The 19,142-nt window shown below is 42.0% G+C and overlaps 1 protein-coding gene across 1 annotated transcript in view; it reads left to right on the top strand.

Annotated features, from left to right (window-relative positions):
- The window catches only part of cacna1g (calcium channel, voltage-dependent, T type, alpha 1G subunit), a 279,605-nt gene that overhangs the window by 216,030 nt on the left and 44,433 nt on the right, over positions 1-19,142 (top strand). Inside the window, exons 24-26 of the mRNA XM_038736528.1 lie at positions 13,977-14,051; positions 14,481-14,609; positions 16,236-16,360. Coding sequence (XP_038592456.1) covers positions 13,977-14,051; positions 14,481-14,609; positions 16,236-16,360 — 329 coding nt within the window. The remainder of the gene's footprint in view (positions 1-13,976; positions 14,052-14,480; positions 14,610-16,235; positions 16,361-19,142) is intronic.

The raw sequence follows: 19,142 nt of genomic DNA, 5'->3' as shown, positions 1-19,142 counted from the left end.
TGAAATATCAACTATTGGATGGATTGCCATGACATTTTGTACAGACATTCATGCTTCTGGTACTTAACGTTGAAGATCCTGATTCCAGTCGCAAACAGCAAATCAAATCAAATTACTATCCTTAAACATAACACATTGTTAGCGTTTATCTCCTATACCAACAGCAACTAGCCCAGACTGGAAAAGAAGCTGTCCAACTTCGATCGTGGCCAAGACAGCATTTACCTGTTATTATACCTAGTCCACTCTAGCATGGCTTTGTAACTTACAACTGGCTCTGCCTAACCAAAGTCGTCACTCCTAAACATGACAGCCAATCAGAGGCAGAGTAGGGAAATAAATTCCATTCTGTCACAGTTGGTCCTGTGACAGTTGGAGGTTGCTTCCTTTGTTTTCTTTTCCTGTGGTGTTCTGTGGGCATGTGTGGGTGTGTCTTTCCCTTGGCAGGAGCTGGTCGCCCGCAGGCTAAGCACACCTGTTGCCAATCCTCATCTACACCTGGTCTTAAGATGTGGGCTCCCTGAGACTTGTCGCCAGATTATTCCTAGCCGTAACTTGGTTGAGTACTTCAGGCCAGCTTGTTTCCTGAGCATTTAGTCTGCTTCCAGTGTGTCTCTGCCTGAACCCAGATTGTTTTTGTTTATCTCCTTTTTCTAGTTGCCGAGTCCGCTGTCATTGCCCTGCTTGGAGGCTCTCTAGGAGAGCGGATTGCCCTGCCCAGGACTGCCTGCCCCTGCTCACATCTCACCCACTATCATTTTGTACTAGTCCTTTGTGAATAAACTCTTACTTTGACGGGCTTTGAGTGTTCTGTATCCGCCCCCGGTCCTCAGTCTTACTAAAACCTAACAACTTCATCTCTTCATCACTACATTCAGTGCAGCAGGGCAGCAGGGCAGCAATACAGTATGGGACTGTCTGCCATTTTGCTCTGTGCTGTTCTCTTCTTGACATTTCTGTAGATGAAATATTCATACAGAAAGTTTCCGACATGAAACATTCATAGCGAATGTTGTTGGGGGCAGTTTTTTTCTCCTCACATTTCTTACAGCTTTTCAGTCAAACTATTTACTGTATGTTCTTTCAGAACAGTTAAAGCAATTACTAATAGACGTTGCCTTCTGTGGAAATTAATGAGCTTGATTACTTTTGATTTTTCTTTTCAGGCATATTAACATCTCAGTTTCTGCTGTCACCTATTCAGAAAATACTAATCATACTCATGCCTCCAGATTTATGGATGAACTAACATATTAATGTTTCCAGGAGCAAACAGATGAAGTTAGCAAATTAATTTAGTATACTGATCATTTTGTGGGCAGGATATAAGGTACATAACATCAGGAAACCTTGACACTCATTGGCAACCCCCCCGCAGTTGCAGTTACAGGGCGTCCAGACGCGCCCAAACGTTATTAAAGATTCATCACATTCAACACTTCACTTAACACTGCTACCTACACCTTGTGGCATCAAACTTTTACACCCCCAAAGCTGCATGTCTGAGACTTTTGCCAAGGTAAGTCACCGCCTCTCACTCTCTCTCTGTGCCCCTCCTCCCCCTCTCCAGCGCATTCGCCCTCTCCCTAAAGGACTTGTGTTATTAATTACATCGCTACAACAGAGGAATAGAAGAAAGAAAGAGGGGCAATGTGAAACTTCCGTTAGATTCATCTCTGTTAGCTCTGACCCAGATACAGCTAGGGATTGGCACCGTCTGGCTTGTGAGTCTCCTTGTGTGTGTGTGAGCTAATAAATGAAGAACAGCTATTCATGGAATGTCAAGCTACTTTGCGTATAACCACACTTATGCTCTTGAATGTCTGCATGTGTGTTTGTGTTTGGCGCTAGTGTAAAGGATGTATGAGGAGATGATCCTATTATCCCCGTCTTGTTGTTGACTGCTGGCCGTGTACTAACAGAGATAACACCACAACATAGGAAATGACTTTGTTTTCCAACCTCAAGGTGATAAGGATTTATGAACCTACATGCAGAATAACAGTCACATTGTCCACGTCAGCTGCTGACTCCATTATCTGCACAGCTGTAAGTGCACTTTTGGAAATGGGAAAAATCGTATTAATGAAATAAGTTTAAAGCGCTGTTCTATTTTTTTACAGACTGAGATATAAAGACTTACATTACATTGTGATGGCTTAGTTTAAGATTTACATGTAATCTGGTGGACTTAAAAGGTTCAAAGGTTTGCAAAACTTGTATACCTCAACGTAAATCTGACCTGCATTTGGGAGTATTAAAGTTTTGGGTTTTTTTTAAAAGTCTATAATCCTAAATGTAGGATTAGGTTTAAAATGAACAGATGTTTTCATGCTGTTATTCAAACTGTAAAGTAGTCAATGCATCATTTGTATTTTGACTTGTTAAACTTGTGAACAATGTACGTAATTGTGATTTGCAAGAAAATGTATAATGTAAAGAAGTGTTTCAGAGATAAATATGATTCCTTACTGCAAACTCCTTGTAAACATATTACATAAAATGCTTGTTAGAATTGAAAACAGCTTATTTTTAGAAAGCAGGCAACAGATCAAGCTATCATCACTGAAGTCAGCCAAAATGCACTGTGCTGTGTCTTAACTCTACCATGGCCCCTAACCTGAATGTGGGAATGTAGCCAACTGCAGGGAGTATCAAGAATAATGTACAAGCCTCATGGAAAAGTATTCTATCTTCAAAGAATATGTGAACATCACTATCAAAAATATGAAAACTAAAGCAGGTCATTTCCTGGCCCGTAAGCAGCATGTGTCATAAACTGTATACATTGCGTGTATCTTTGAGGTCTAATAAATGTGTTTAATGTAGGGGTGTGACGAGATCTCGCAAGACTAAATTATGATGATATTTCCTGTCAGGTAAAAAGCTGTCTCGCGAGACTCACGCAATTGACATTTTTCACACACTGTCAAGCCACACATTAATTTTGTCACGCAGTGAAATACAAATGTAATTATAACTTATGAGATAGACTCACAGAGCAAATCAACTCCACCCAGCTGATGCAACATCAGCGTACCTGATAGTAACCAACTCAACCCGCACCGTCCAGACAGCTGTGAAGAGTGGGAACTAACTGGTAGAGTTTTGCAACATAAACATCTAAAACTGAAGCGCAGCAGTGTTTGGGACTGTGAGCACTTTATGATCTGCTGAAGTTAACATGTGTGGATTTGTGGTGAGCTTTCTGCCTGATCAAAAGTGTTTCAGTTACTTTCGGTTTCACATGCAGTCCCAAACTGTGTTGGTCAAAGGGTCTGAAGGGGATAACGTTACTACCAGCGGATCAAAAACTTAATGCACCGCAGAGTATAGGGCAGGTACACTTCTCATTAAATTATGGCGTAGGTCTTGTAATAGTATGACTTTTATCTGGACATGTCAGAGAACACTGATATGTGAGCAGAAAAGCTGCTGAAACAAGGATCTATTAAAGTCCAGGAGTTTATAACTAAATTAAATAAGTTATCATTGAGGTGAAAAGGTGCCACATGCACATTTAAAGAGGTTACTTCCCCAAACAAAGACACAAAGAGGAGGAAAACTAATTCATGAGTCAGCAGGGATGATATTACATGAGAAAAGTTGATCTACAGGAAACAGATCTTTGCACAGAATGATCACAGAGCTGCATTAACTTTTATTCTGTTATAGTTAGGCTATAGAGTTTGAATTTACATAAATAAACATTTTCACCATAAACTGGGGGAGAAAAAATCATCAGAATGCAGGAATTAAAGTGCTCAATGCTCAAAATTTTCATTTAATTCAGCATTAAGATTTCTTAAAAATAGTGCTTGAATCTTTTCTCAAATCTCAAATCCCTTCTCTTGGGTTAAGTGTGGCGTCACACCCCTAGTTGAATGCTTTTGCTTCCCAACGCAACTTTTGCAAAGTCATTAAAAATTATTTTTAATTGTTTACACTGACGCATTTGTTTGTGCATTGCTACGATTCTTGCCATGTTATTACCACCACCTGTTTAGCAGCAGAACAGCGTGAAACAGGTGGCAGTAATGTGCATCACATCGCCCACGTGCTTAAGCCATTGCAATATACAAAATAAATAGGGAGCCATTCTATCTCCAACATTGCTCTATAGTGCTACTAGTGGTCGAAAACTCCAAATGGTGCCTTTAAGCTGTTTGACACGTTGCTTTTGGTCCAGATGCTGTGCAGTTTCAGCGCTTTCAGAAGGTAAGTGGTGGTAGCATGGAAGGTCTCACTTCCTTTCTCACTGCACACTACTCATAACGTATGAGGTGAGTTTTAGACCACAAGTAGCCCTATCGAGCAATGTTTGACTGGGTTCCTCTTTTGTTATTTGGTGCACAGGGACGCACTTGCACATGTACAAATTCCTGCTGATGGTTTCAAGCTATCGCACTGATTGACAGTTGGTGGTGGTAGCAGGCCACAAAGGCGAGAGATAAAGAAATGGCTGGTAGGCTAACATGGATGTAAACACTGTAGGTTTCAAATTATTGCAAATATTTATTTGGTCTCAATGTGTTTCGGTGAGAAATAGTGAATGTAGATCAAACTTTGTTTGTTTATATTAAGACCTCCACAGGCACCTTTAAAGCTGTGTTTTGATTGCAGTCACTGGTTTGTGCAGTTATCTTGTTAACATACAGATGCCATGAGTGGAAAAACAGACGAGTGAAAGCTGTAAGGATCCAGTGCCCATCATATTGGGTCTTTTTCATTGTTTTGTTTCAGCTTTTATCGAAGAGACAAACTGCAAAAAAGGAACAGGAACTAAGGCATACAGTATTACACACATTACAGTACAGTAACAGTACATACAGTAACTATGGTATGACTACAGAAACCCAACTTGTGTGTGTTCACAGTGTTTAAGACATATACATTATTTTGTCCATGCACATGTAATCCGTTGAAAAGATGACTGTTTTGGGTGACATGTGATGAAAGAGTGTTATGGTACAGTCAACTTGTGTGGGGGCTGACCCAGACAGAGCTGCTTGGGCTACAGTGTTGATTTATACCGCCTGTTAGGGAAGTCGAGGGCCATCTGTTAACATGGCACAGCCACAATTCTCTGAGAGCATACCACACAGGCATGCAAGTAGACAATTACAAATTCAAAGTGATATCCTAAGCATGACTTAGCTTTCCTTGTTCTTTACTTTACATAACTTAGCTTTCGTCCTCTCCTTCTTTACCAGCTCTCTTTGCCCCGGTGTTAAGCAGACCAACAAAATTCACTCATAGATGCTTCTGTTTTTATGTTAACTTATCATTATAATATATCCCACAGTTCAGCAATGCAGTGTAAGTGTAAACCTAAACAGCTTTTACCTAGCGTTAAAGGCTGACACCAACACAGATCCAGTTTAGATGAGTTGGTTTAAATGATGTAGATGTAAAAACACTCAAATTAATTCTAAAGGCTTCTACTATGGTTTCATTTCAATTACATTATTGATTTATGTAAATGCTAGTACATAGACAATGCCAGTGTGTCACTGTTCTACTACTTACTTACTGCACTGCAGCTTGTGTAGTGAAGACCATACAAGGTTGCATATTTTACAAAGTTACATGAACCCTGTCTAGAAATTATGTTACATATCCAACTAGTCTGTAACAGCAAATACATTTGTTATGAACGTAATTCTGCCTGGATTATGTTGTTAGATGTTGCCAGGACATTAAGCTTGTGGAGGCTAAAGTTAACAGCTTTTCTTTGCTGTTCAGCTGTAATGCAACAGACAGCTGTCAAACACCAGAGCCTTGATAGGAAGACACTGACAGGCTGTGGACGTTTGATTTATTTTGATCATATTCGATTTAGATTTATCATTCTTTTTTTGTTTTAATGATTGAGTAGTCGTACTTGTTGGTTCAGTTTCCCAGGCTCTTAGCTTTTATTTTTCACACTTCATCAAAACATTATTTAACACATACAACGAGATGCAGTGAAGTGTACATAATACTGAACGTGGAATTTAATTTTTTCTACCTATTGCAATAGAAAACATGCTCTTTCTACATTATAAAGTTATATTGAGGCAACATAAGGCACTTGTGTAAGGTTAGAGGAAGATTGTGGTCTGGTTTAGTTTTGAAAAAGACAACAACATTTAGTTTAGCCAAAACCACGCTTTCCCTAAACTAAATCAAATAGATTGTTTTGCTTATAAACTAACCACACAAGGAACTCCGGCCTCTGGTGTCTAAAGTCTTCCGTTTTGTACCCGGACCACCTGCCTACAACTTCCATGTGGCACTTTGGTCCTTGAAAAAAAACAAGCCAACCGAGTCAAATCCTGGTAGCAATTACACTTACCACAAAATGTAACTGGTAAAACAAATAAGTAGTATATAAACATAATTCCTAGTAAACAGGGTTAGTTTGGTAGCTGTTTGCCAGTAAGGATCAAATATCGCCTAAGTAATGTTATTTGATCATAGAGCTCCCCAAAGGCTTTGAGGTAAGGCATGTTGTGCTGGACAACAGAGAATGAATTGGTAACATGTATTTACATAATCTTAATTTAGCTAGTAGGGTAAACAAAAAGCCAAATATTTGTAGGTTCTAGCTTGTCCAATGTAAGGATGTGATGGCTGTACAAATAAAGGTTGCAATGGTTATATAGAGTTTTTGGGTGATAGATGTCTGAGAAACTGCTACTACCTATACCACTGCTGCTGCACACAGCAGCCCATTGACTAGTGTGGGTTAGCCTGAGAGCATCATTACCCTGATACAAGCTGCTGTCTGTCAAAATATCCAGCATGCCAGCTCTCTGATAGCTCACTGAGCGTGGAACAGGGAGGAAATAATATGTAACTATATTTACAATTTGGAGCATACATCATGTGCAGTGTACTGTAGCTTCTCCTGATGTGTCTGTCACAAGCAGCTGACTCTGACTGCAGAACGCATGACTCAACACAACAAGTCAACTCAAACAGGGAGACACTTCACATTGACCCCGAGGGGAACTAGTGCCGTCCTGGATGTGTGTGTTTGTGACTGTGTGTGTAGTTCATTTTGTGTCAAGAGTGCATGTATGTCTACCTTGTTGTGTGGTTGAGATTTTTCTTTATGTGTCTACATGATTGCCCCCATTTCCTTCAACTTCTTACACGTCTATTTTCTTCAGTCCCAGCTTACAAATGTGGGTGTGATTCAGAGCTGTTTTTGGCGAAAGTCACAAGTCTTCATAAGCAAATTCTAAATCAGCATGTCATTTAAAATGACACTGCATGGGAATGTTTTTCCATTCAAAAGTTAATCGGGATTTACTGGGACGGGCTATACTAGAAAAGAAGTGGTTCGAACGACATGTTATGCGACCACGTAGGAAATCAAGTGTTATATATAGCTGATCCAAATGGGCAAAGTGTAAAAAGAGAGCTAGAGAGAGAAGCTCGAACCCAGTTTTCTTTCTCATTTCAGCACCTCTTTCTCTGCGTGTAGTGGATGTGAATGTTGTTTCTGTTGGTTTCAGAAAGAAAATCAGCCATGCTTGTCAGTCTGTCATTTTACGTATTAAGTAGGATTGCTATGAAAAATGAAAAAGAATAAAATAAAAATGATGCAGAAAAACTAGCCCATGCATTTGTTACTTCTAGGCTGGATTACTGCAATTCCTTATTATCAGGCTGCTCGAAAAAGTCCATTAAGACTCTTCAGCTGATCCAGAATGCTGCTGCACATGTTCTGAGAGGAACCAGGAAAAGAGATCATATTTCTCCTGTTTTAGCTTCTCTGCATTGGCTGAATGTAAAATCTAGAAAAGAATTTAAAATCATTCTTCTTACCTACAAAGCTCTTAATGGTCAGGCACCATCTTATCTTAAAGAGCTCATAGTACCTTACTACCCCACCAGAGCACGCTCCCAGAATGCAGGTTACTTGTGGTTCCTAGAGTCTCCAAAAGTAGACTAGGAGCCAGAGCGTTCAGCTATCAAGCTCCTCTCCTGTGGAACCAGGTTCCAGTTTGGGTTCAGGAGGCAGACACCATCTCCACATTTAAGAGTAGGCTTAAGACTTTCCTCTTTGATAAAGCTTATAGTTAGGGCTGGCTCAGGTGAGTCCTGAACCATCCCTTAGTTATGCTGCTATAGGCCTAGACTGCCGGGGGATTTCCCATGATGCACTGAGCTCCTCTCTCCTCTCTTTCTCTCCCTCTGTATGCAACCTCATCCCATTATTGCATGTTACTAAACAACTTCTCCCCTTTCTGATAGTCTTGTGCTTTCTCGTCCCTCTCCTCTCTCCTCCTATCACTTCCTGCAGGTTTTCTGGCTCTGGAGCTGTGGAGTCTGGATCTGTGGTTGCGGGTCACCTGCTGCCTCCGTGTTCCTGCTTGACACCCTCTGCTACAACAACTATTGTTACTAGTCCTATTGTAATTATTGTAATTATAATCATTAACATTACGATTATTATCATGAACATTACTGTATTTATCTGTACCATTTTTCATTTAGTCTATAGCAACATCACCTTTACTGTCTGTACCTCTGTGTGTATATTGTGTAGGCTGCCTCCCTTCCCTCTCTCTCTCCTTTCATCCCCCTCCCTCTTTCACTCTGTTCCTCTCTCGCTCTCTCTCTCCCCCCAACCGGTCGAGGCAGATGGCCGCCCACCCTGAGCCATGGTTCTGCTCGAGGTATCTGCCTCTTAAAAGGAAGTTTTTCCTTGCCTCTGTCGCCTAGTGCTTGCTCTTGGTGGGAACTGTTGGGTTTCTGTAAATAACGTCACAGAGTACGGTCTAGACCTGCTCTTTTATGAAAAGCGCTCAGAGATAACTGTTGTTGTGATTTGGCGCTATATAAATAAAATTGAATTGAATGAAATTTTGCGCAGACATTCATGATCTGGGAGGATAAAGCCTACTGACTTTGATCCCCTGACTTTTATTCTAGCGCCACCACTAGGTTGACATTTTTGTTTTTTAGTGAAATGTCTCAACAACTGTTTGATGGAGTATCACAAAATTTGGTACAGATATCTATATATATGTATCTATGTAGGCTCCCATTTGGAGTTCTGAGTGTAATGTCTTGGCAACTTTTGGATGGATTGCCATAAAATTTGGTGGACATTCATTTTCCCTTCAAGACAAGCTATGCTTTGGTGAGCCCTTGACATTTCCACGAGGGCCATCGTAAGGTTTTAATTTGTCCACAACTTTTGTTGATGACCAAATACCTGCAAAACTAATCATCAGCCTCAGCTGTACTTGTTTACTTACCAAATGTAAGCATGCTCAACATTATAAACATTATACCTGCAGCATGTTAGCATTGTTATTATGTTAGCATGCTGACCACAGCAGATAACCCAAAGTATTGACTTGTAGAAGAAAACGTGTGACTGCTCAAGCCAATTCTCAGAGTAGTTAAGCCCAAGTCAATGCTCTTGTCATCTCTGTGTGACTTACATGTGACTCGACTCCAAGTCTCAAGTCCACGGCTCTTATGTGATTACATGCGTTTCTAATCTATGCGTGTCTATAGTTACATTGTTGCATAGTTACAATTTGATCCATCTTTTCACTGTGTGTATGTACTTCTGTCTGTGTAACCACTTTCCCCCTCCATCCCAATGTATCTCTTCTCCTCCCTCCATTGTCAGTCAAAATCATAATGCGCCTCCCCCATCATCTCCTCTCCTCTTTGTTCCTCTCCTCCATCTAGCCTCCAGAAAAGGCAGCGCCAGTGCAGTGCAAGCTACAGATAAGAGTCCACACACAAACACACTGCAAGCCCCCCCTACACACAAGCACCTTGTTTGAGTGTTGACCACCCTAACACAAATACACAAGCGACACACTGTGTGGACGCTGTATTTTATGGTCTTGGCACTTCTGTAATTACCTTTGGGTAAAAATATCAAAATACAGCAAGCACTTGAAATGCCACATAGGATCAACAAAGGGGTGCAGGGGTCCTGCTCGCCTCTCAGACAGTCATCCAGACTGAATGGAGAGGAGATTTGGGGATGAGAGCTGCTCCTGCATATTTTACAACCTGTTCTGCAACCATCTGCTCCCTAACACACTCACATGTGCACACACACACACGTGCATGCACACACAAATGCAGTCTTGCACAGCCAAGTATACCTTCCAGAAATGTGCCCCTATTTAACAGACATTGCACCTGGTAATATATGTACAAACAAAGACACAGCACACACCCACACACACACACCCACACCACTTTCATTATGCGAGTTAGGGAAGGGGTCGTCATCGTCTAACACACCTCACAGCAGCTCCCGCCTGTCGTATAAATACCATTACCAGATTGCCATGGAAACAGTTTGCCACAGCAAACCAGTCAGGGTGGTCAGACAGCCCTGAGGCGACCTTTATATCCAACGAGAGCCAACCCCTGTTAACAAACCTGCAGTGGTCTCGTTTAATAGCAACTTGTACTTCGGTGACCTTTGTACAAAGTGTGCTGTAGTAAATCAGCCATTAGGTCGAGACAAATGTATGCAGTTTGGCAAGAGCTTTAGTTCTATTTTAGACCATGATTTAATAACAGTATCCAACTGAAGGACATCTGATTAACTAGAAATAGATCATTTTCCACCAAAGAAACTATTTAAGCCATCCGTGTAAGTGAAACAAGCTATTTGGAACCCAGATGTGGAGATTGCCGCTAGAAAAACTAGTTAGAGTTTGTTGCAGTTTAATTTACTGTCATTAACACTTTAAAGTCAAGCACAGACTCAATGGGAAAGTAACACAATGTTCTAGACTGAGTTTTGTGGTCCAATGTCCTTTTATGGAGGCCAGTAACCTTTAATAGAGGATGTTATTAGAGAATGTTAGCAACAGAGAGAGAATCTGTTCATCCAAGATGGCCTCCCTTATACAACCCGATCAAGCTCAACACAACACAATGAGAGAGAAATACATCAAGTTAGTCATGGTAAAGGACAATTCTTTTTTAAGTCTGAGATATCACAACTTATTATTACAGCTTTGGCCATTATTCATGTTGGTAATAATAACCTTGTACTCAGCAAGTCCAAATAAAAAATAAAATAATTACCTAAGGTGTCCGTTGTAAACATCCATCACAGTTTACAGACCCTTCCCGTATCAACTTTGACCTACAAAACTTACCATAGTTATTGGCCCTACAGCCAAACTTTAGTGATTCCTTAACACTTCCTTTCATCTATCTCCATCAAGTCAAAATGTCAACTTGTCCAAAACTTTGGTTTTTGACCAAATAATGTCAAAACTAATGGCATTCCCATCAGCCTCGGGTGGATTTTCTGTTTAGAACTAATCAGCAAATATTAGCATGCTAAGGTGGTAACCTCAAAGTATTATTATGCCTAAGTAGAGTCCCACAGAGCTGCCAGTGTGGCTGTGGACTCTTGTGCTGTGTTCCAGGCAACTTGGAACTCGGAAATTTCCGATCTCCAACTAGAAAAACTATCCTGGAACGCCACTTGAAGTCGGATTTCCTACAAGTGAACTCGGAGAAAAAATATGTACCCCAACTTCACGAGTAGAAGCTGAATGACGTCACAAAACAATGGCAGCTCCCATGGATGCACACATTGTAAATGGTAAACCATAAACTAAAAGCAACAAAAAGTATATTTGCATGTATTTAAATTAAAATAATACATATACAATCATATAGTAAAACCTGTTCTGCATGTACATTGATGCAGAAATAAGTTAGGCCTATTAGGTAGCTGGCTACAGTAAAGAATCTCATAAAGTCATCTTCTCTGCATAAAAGTTATTGTTAAAAATGCCACAACATTAGGAAGTGTAACCTGCAACACCAACTGATGTTGCTAGAGGGGTACACGGTTAACTAGTTACGTAGAGGCTATTTATGTCAGTTGTTGCAGTTAAACTGCCATCCAAGTAACACCTAAAACACTGCTGAGGGTGCTACTGTGTGTCCACTTTGTCACGGTCAGCCATGGTTTTCGTTCACTTTCGGCGTCATGCACCACTATGCACCTGGAGGTCGGAAGTCAGAAGTTTCAACTGGGAATCTGAATTATCTCAACAACTACTGAATGGATTGCCAATACATTTTGTACAGATATTCATGATTCCAAGTGGATGAATTCCAGTGACTTTGGTGATCCCCTGACTTATCCTCTAGAGGTCTGTACTGAAGTATATTCAAATAATTATTACAACCTGTAACCAATCCTTTACTTCTAATATCTCTTGCCCTGTCACACTTTGTGTTATGTCACTGTGTTCCTTCAGGAATTACTTTGGAGAGCACAATTTTATCACAACCAGCGGAAAAGGGTCACCACAATGACAATACGGCCTGAGATGTAATAAACTGGAATTACTCTTTAAATGTCTACTGAAACCACTATAATGAGACAAAAGTACCCTTTCCCTATCTCACCATGTCTCCATCCCAGTTTTCCTGCCAACCTAACTAGACAAGAGCCTTCTTCTTTTGTGGTGGTGGTGCAGCGGTGCAGTGCTGTGGACGGTGGATGGATCGCGGACGGCGTGGAAGAGCTGTGAAAGACAAAGCCACGACAGAGAAAACAGGTAACAGCATGTCCAGCGGACTGAGGGCTGATGGGAGAGAGGCAGGGGGGCGGGGACGCAGAATGGGGCCCTACCTCCCATGATCACTGAACTTAGGACCCTAGCCACCATGGTGGGTGGTCGTGGTCGGTGGTGGTGAGGGGTTTAAAGGGACACACAGAACATGCTGGAAACTCTGTACCTTTCAATGTGCCTTCAGAGAGGGCCCAACTCACCCCCGGAACCAATAAATCTAGAGGAATGAGACCGTGTTAGTCAGGGAGAAGCAGAAGAATGCAAGGAAGGAAGGATGACTCAGAGTAAGAAACAGGAGAGAGTTAAAGAGAGAAAGAGGGAAAGAGAGATGGAGTAAGGCCAGAAGGAAGCGATGAAAGATTAAGCTGGTTTATGTTCCTATGTTTTGTCTTTCCAGTGATTCTGAGTCCAGTTCTTTCGATTGACACTTTTTTGCTTTGTAACAATCAGGAAGCCGTTGACTGTTAAACCAAAGTTCTTAAACCAAAGCAGACATACAACCACTTTACAAACTGTACTCTATTGAGTTTCGCCAGTAAGATCTCTCTTTCTATAAGCTACTTTGCATTTTTGTGTTGCTATTTTGCTAATAAACCAACGCCCCCCCCCCCCCCCCAAACACCTTTCCTGGCCAAAAACACCAAGCCAGACAAAAATGCAACAAACTTTTCAAAACAAAAATTTGAAAAGGAAAAAGCAAAAACAGGGAAACGGACGTAGAAATATGAAAGATTTTGTGTGCTTTCAAGAAAAAGGGAAGGGCCTCGAGATATAAAGTGTACATGTGTTATGCTGATTGTGCAAGGGTCTGGGAGAGTTTTTCTCGATTGGTCGGGTACCCTTAGAAGACGCCTCCTGAAAAAGGAAGATCAATTTCCATCTGTATTTCTCAAGAGTTGGATGGAAACATTCCTATCGTCAAATACAATTATCATGTCATAGAGACAGAAAACAAAGGGATTTTTTCAGCTTTAAGGAACCAATAGTGTCCACTGCTCCTTGTAGGAATTTTAAAAGAAAGTGCCGTTGGATTAAGTCGGTAACTTTAAGTATAGGCACTAATTCACAAATAGTCTAGTGCTAGCAGATGCTAGCTCTTGTGTTTTTGAGCCTAGGAGGCAGTGGAAAGAATAAAAATACAAACCAAGCAGTTTGTCACCAACTCCTATACAGCCGGAGGGGAGGGTGAACAAGCAGGGAATTAATGCTAACTCCTACAAATCTCACCCAAAGTGATCTACAGTAAAAACTATGGGGAAACTCTTCGTTTTCTTCCAGATTTTAGTTTATCCCTGCCCCTGCGGCTGTACTAAACCACATGCAGAAGAGGGGAAGGGAGGGGGGTCGACAACTCCCCCTCCCTCTAGCTCTGTATATCCACCACCATGCAAGCCCCATCTGTCAGCACTCACTGGGCATGCTCCAAGGGGCCATCCCAAGCACGGCGTTTACGGACGACCAGGCAAGGTAAGGGAGGAAGGAAAGGTAGGGGGGCTAACACCGACGGTCAGCTGTCCTAGCTCTGCAAACCTGCTGATTATGGAAGCTTTTCTTAACATCCGGCATGAATTTGATTCTGGAGTTGAAGAAGAGCCTTCACAGTCTGTAGCAGAGTATGCAGAGCCAAGATAGGTGACCACCGAACTTCAACAAAAACTAGCCGGAGGGAAAAGAGGATGGTCGAGGGTAAAGGGAGGGTTCTACCGCAGAGCAGCAACTGTAGTTGGTACTAGCTCACTAATTGCGTTCTTCCGGATTCGGCCAAACCAAATCAAAAAGCAAAAAAAAAAAAAAAGGCTCAGGCTCAAATCAAGCAGGACTCAGAAAGATGTGGAAAGACTACCGACCAGCCAGCTCCTTCTCCTTACTCCGTCTCTTTTTCTCCATGCGTTTCAGTCTCTTCTCCTCCCTGCGCTTGGCCTCCTCGGCCTCCTGGTGGCGCCGGCACTTGTGGAAGTTCTCCACCACCACGCCCACAAACATGTTGAGCACGAAGAAGGCCACAATCAGCAGGAAGGAGATGAAGTACAGCAGCATCCATGGGTTGTAGTTCATAATGGGCTGAAACACACGCAGGACATAATACATTTTTTGAGTGGATGGTCCCAAATGATTTTCCTTCAGCTGTAGTCAAATGATGTATTTTACTCGTGTGTACACGGGTGTTTGTGTGTCCAGATACGTGTGTAAGTGAGCTTTAATATATTTACCTGTTTGTCGACTCCTACAGCGTCTAGTCCGTCATACATAATATCCACCCAGCCGTCTTTTGACGCCAGGACAAACAGAGACATCAATGCCTGAGGCAGTGAAAGGGAAGAAGGGATGAAGGAGTTCAACAAAACATTTATTTATGTATTTATTGATAAAAAATCTTGGCATTTATGAGGCCTCACCTGTCCCAGGTTGTCAAAGTTGTACTTGTGTCTGACCCATTTGTGGTTGGCCTGCAAACAGTCCGACTTGTTGGTGATGTTCCTAACATCTTCTCCTTGACAAACAAAGAACTTTCCCTTGAAGAGCTGGGGAGAAACACACAGACCCACCCTTTATTTTACAGTAAACCCCAAGTGAAAACTGATCCATAAAATTGAGTTTTGCTATTTGTGGTAAGTTTGGTTTATGAAATTGGGGGGCGTGATTACAGCAGGTAATAAAGCTTGTTAAATATCACGTGCCTCCAACACTCAGGCGGACACAGACGAGTGCTGCCAGCTGATCTGCAGCTCTTGTTGGCTGGAAATGTTTTAATAACCTTCCAAACTTTCACGATTTTATTTTTGTGTTAATTTCTCTGTGCTGGAGTTCTTTTATGAACATGATGGTTTTATCCAGTTTGTTATTAAATGTGTAACGAACTTTATCGTGTGTCTCTCTATACTCCCACACAAAAAAGCTGTTTTTAATGGTCAAGCATAGACTATACCTAAAGTTTCTCATTATATTCCAAACAAATCTGATCTTCATTTATAAATTTTGCTCATGGACAGTGGTTACAAATAATGGTGCCTGTGCACACAACAAAGGGCTGAAGGAACCTTTTAGTTTCTTGACAAGAGATCCGGGGACTTAAAAGTCCCTGGTACTTTTGGTGGAAACGCGGCTTAAAAGTACAAATATTTTCAACGACAGAGGTTACGGATGATGCAGTGAATCCTATGGATGTCTTTTAATGAATGGACACTTCAAATCACTACCCCCTGATACCACTGTCACAGCCATTAACACTTTACAACACTACTTTACTTGGACAGATGGTTTATGGACATAAACATGATTATTAGGCGGAAGCCTGAACTGCGGCAAGGGCAAAGAGCTCGTTGGTTTAGATTGGTCCTTGGGCTGTTGGCCATGAAATCTGCATTGCGACCAGATAAGTATTCATAAGTGTCGTAGAGTATGAGTTATAATGGGGGAGAGTGCATGGAAAAGCAATTTTTCTGCTACGTGTTCGTGATGTATGTACTACCACGATGGGACAGGAGAAAGTGAAGAATTGTGGGAATATCTGTCACATGTCAACTGTTGTAGTGTGGTGGGATGAGGATAATGTTCCTGTGTCACAGCCGTCTAGACTGCTGACTGTCTTTTTGTTTTCTCATTATTTCTGTCTGCACTCTCCCTTTCCTCCCCTCTCACCTGCACTCCCAGGATGCCAAAGATGATGAAGAAGGCGCAGCATATGACCACGATGTTGCCAATGGGCTTCAGCGATGACATCAGAGTCTCCACCACCAGCTTCAGCCCCGGGGCTCTGCTGATCACACTGGAACACAGCACATAATATGATATTAGCGCACCGCCTGTATGTGTGTATGTTTGTGCAGGGCACTCTTTGGTCAATAACAGAACAGCTAATACCAGATGGAGCAGGGATGCCTGCAGCGTTCCAACCCGCAACTCTGACAAACCCCAAAAGCCCTCACCCTGCCTACACACACACACACATCTCATTAGCACACAGAACTTTTCAAACCAACACACTTGTTGGCTCACAGACAAATTATCTTCTCTTCCATTCACTCCTGCTCTTCTTTAAAACCATCTTTATCTCTTTCACACCTCTTTTAGCTTTCTTTCATTTCTGCAGTCAAGGAAACAGACACATCTAATTAAGCCAATGGACTGATGAGAATGTTTAATTAGTACCAGCATGGCACCCGGCACTGCACTGCAGCTGAGCTTCTCCGACGGGGTAAAACACAAACACACACACACACACATACTACATAAAACCTACCAATGCACACGCGCACACTCATCTGCACAGGCTTTCACACAGAAAACACAGATGTGCACGCATAAACACACAGATGCAATAGCCCTCCCTCCACTCACACACACTCACACTCACACACACACACACACACACACACACAAAGATGGGCAAAGATACAGCAAAGGGTTGTGTTAAATTGAGCGAAAAGGCTTAATCAGTTTGTAACCCTACAGGCTTCCAACACAGTCTAGCAATTTACTACATTTTGACCTGGTCTTGTTTTTTTACGTTTTATGAATCAATGGATCTTGTTACAAATTACATTTGAATTTTTTCTGCCCTGGCAAATACCAAAATACAAAATACCTGAAAGTAATCGAAATAGCCAAACTATATATGCAGCACTACACGGCAGAGGTGTCTGTGCATGTGATAATCATGCCTGTCTATCTGTCCTTGTCTGCATCGTATGTTTACCCCTGAGCAGACAGTTGAGTGAAGGAAGAGTCAATAGCATAGAAGCCACGAGTAAAAGGCCAGGGTCGACCAATGCCACTGATCAATCGCCCTGATCAGAGAATAACGAGCTCATCACTCTGCCTCTCTTGAAATTCTATTATAAACCATGTTGGGACTTGGGATGCAGTACCGCCACTGAGCTAGAGAGGGTACTATTGGTCAAGAGCTGCATCTGCATGTGTCTCCTTTTTTTAGGATTGATGCAGTTGTGCTGGTGTGAGAACATATTTGCATTGAATTCCTCAGAAAAGGCAGGGATCTAGGTCCAGCTGAAGTATTCTTGTCTGGAGAAGACAAGGATCAGCTGAAAATGCTCACTGAGCCCACTTTTGTTGGTGTTATCCAACCTTTATCTTATTATGATGATGTTTCAAAGGTATTTTGATTTATTTGTTCATTTGAATACGGCATTGTCGTCCTTCCTTTTCCTTTCATTGGTGTGTGTATCTCTAAACAATTTAGAAATTAAAAAATAAGGCAGAGGAAGGAGAAAAATGAGCCTGAGAAGTGTATAAACGCCATATAAGTGGCGAGAGAGAAAGAAAGACAAAAATGCAGCTTGCTGGGGATGTCAGTGAGTTTGTCGCTCTCCAGCTCAGTCCCTCAGATCACACATTACCTGCAAGAAAAAAAAGAGATGTTGCCACACAGTGCTGCTTTGCATATGAAAACCTCAAGCCAACCTCTCAAGCTCTTTACATCGTGTTCTCCTTTTGAGCTCCACTCTGACAAATGTGCTGAAGTGAAAAGGCTTATTAAGGATGGGAACGAAGGAGAGACGAGCCTCTTATTATGTGTCAATACACTGTGATGATGTGGTATGTGAAGGACGCACACTGCGATGGGCTCCTCTCCTCTAAAGTCTCTTTGCATATGACACGAAGGAGAAAAAAGGAAGAGGATGAGGTGGATGGAGGGAGCCAGAGGGAGAAAAGTTAGCACTGGCTTCTTCTAATCTACCTCTCCACATAATTTCATGGCAGTTCACAGCGTGTCCTTGTTTTGTGCGCACAGTACAAAGGAGCCGTGATGCACAACACCTGCACACATGCACCACCCATCTCTCTTTCCTCCACCCACCAGCATATCCATCACGCTTAGTGAAGAGTACAACAAGTCAGGGAAGTTAGTGGCATGTGTATTCCCACAGTGCAAACACTGGGTGTAATTAAGAGACGCTGGGAGATGGAAATAGGGAGTAGCGGGAGGAGAGGGAGACTGGTGAGTTGCAGGGATACAGAGGGAATAAAAAATGAGACAGCTGCTATGTTCTTGCGTTTTTTTGGGGGGGTCTAAACTTTGTTTCTAGCTCCACCTTGCACATTTCTTCTTCTTTTCTTTTTCAACCTACAGCTGTCTTTCCTCTTCAGCCGCCAGACTTGTTCTTGTAGCCGTCGGTAAATGGGCGACACGCCAATGTAAACTGTAAGCCGAGGAATTCAGGTGTCACACAAACATAATCTTAAACGTCCCAGAGAATGGTAATTATGCGCTAACAATTAATTGGCCGCCGTCAGCCCAGATGGTCAATGAATGTACACACAAGTTAGCAAACACATCACCCAATAGAAGCCTTGGGGTAATTACATCATCGTCAAGCGAGCTCAAAGGCTGAGCCGACAGGGGTTGACCACACTGGGGGATTTATCAATAAACAAACCTGTTGGCCAGGCCTGACCTCATCACTAAACCGCTTTTTTAAAACATCACAAAGCCATTTAGATCAGCTCGCCTGAACTGCAGCCTGGGAGTGTGGCAGGTACAATTAATGGATACAACAAAGTGGGGAGGGGTTTCTAGGCTGCCGCTGCATTGTCAGT

This window comes from Micropterus salmoides, unplaced genomic scaffold (assembly GCF_014851395.1).
Source record: "Micropterus salmoides isolate LMB-PRFRI ecotype aquatic unplaced genomic scaffold, ASM1485139v1 Ms_hic_scaffold_21, whole genome shotgun sequence".
In the NCBI taxonomy this organism is placed as follows: Eukaryota; Metazoa; Chordata; class Actinopteri; order Centrarchiformes; family Centrarchidae; genus Micropterus; species Micropterus salmoides.
Note: the sequence above shows the minus strand (reverse complement) of the source record. Positions and strands in the feature narration are given on the sequence as shown.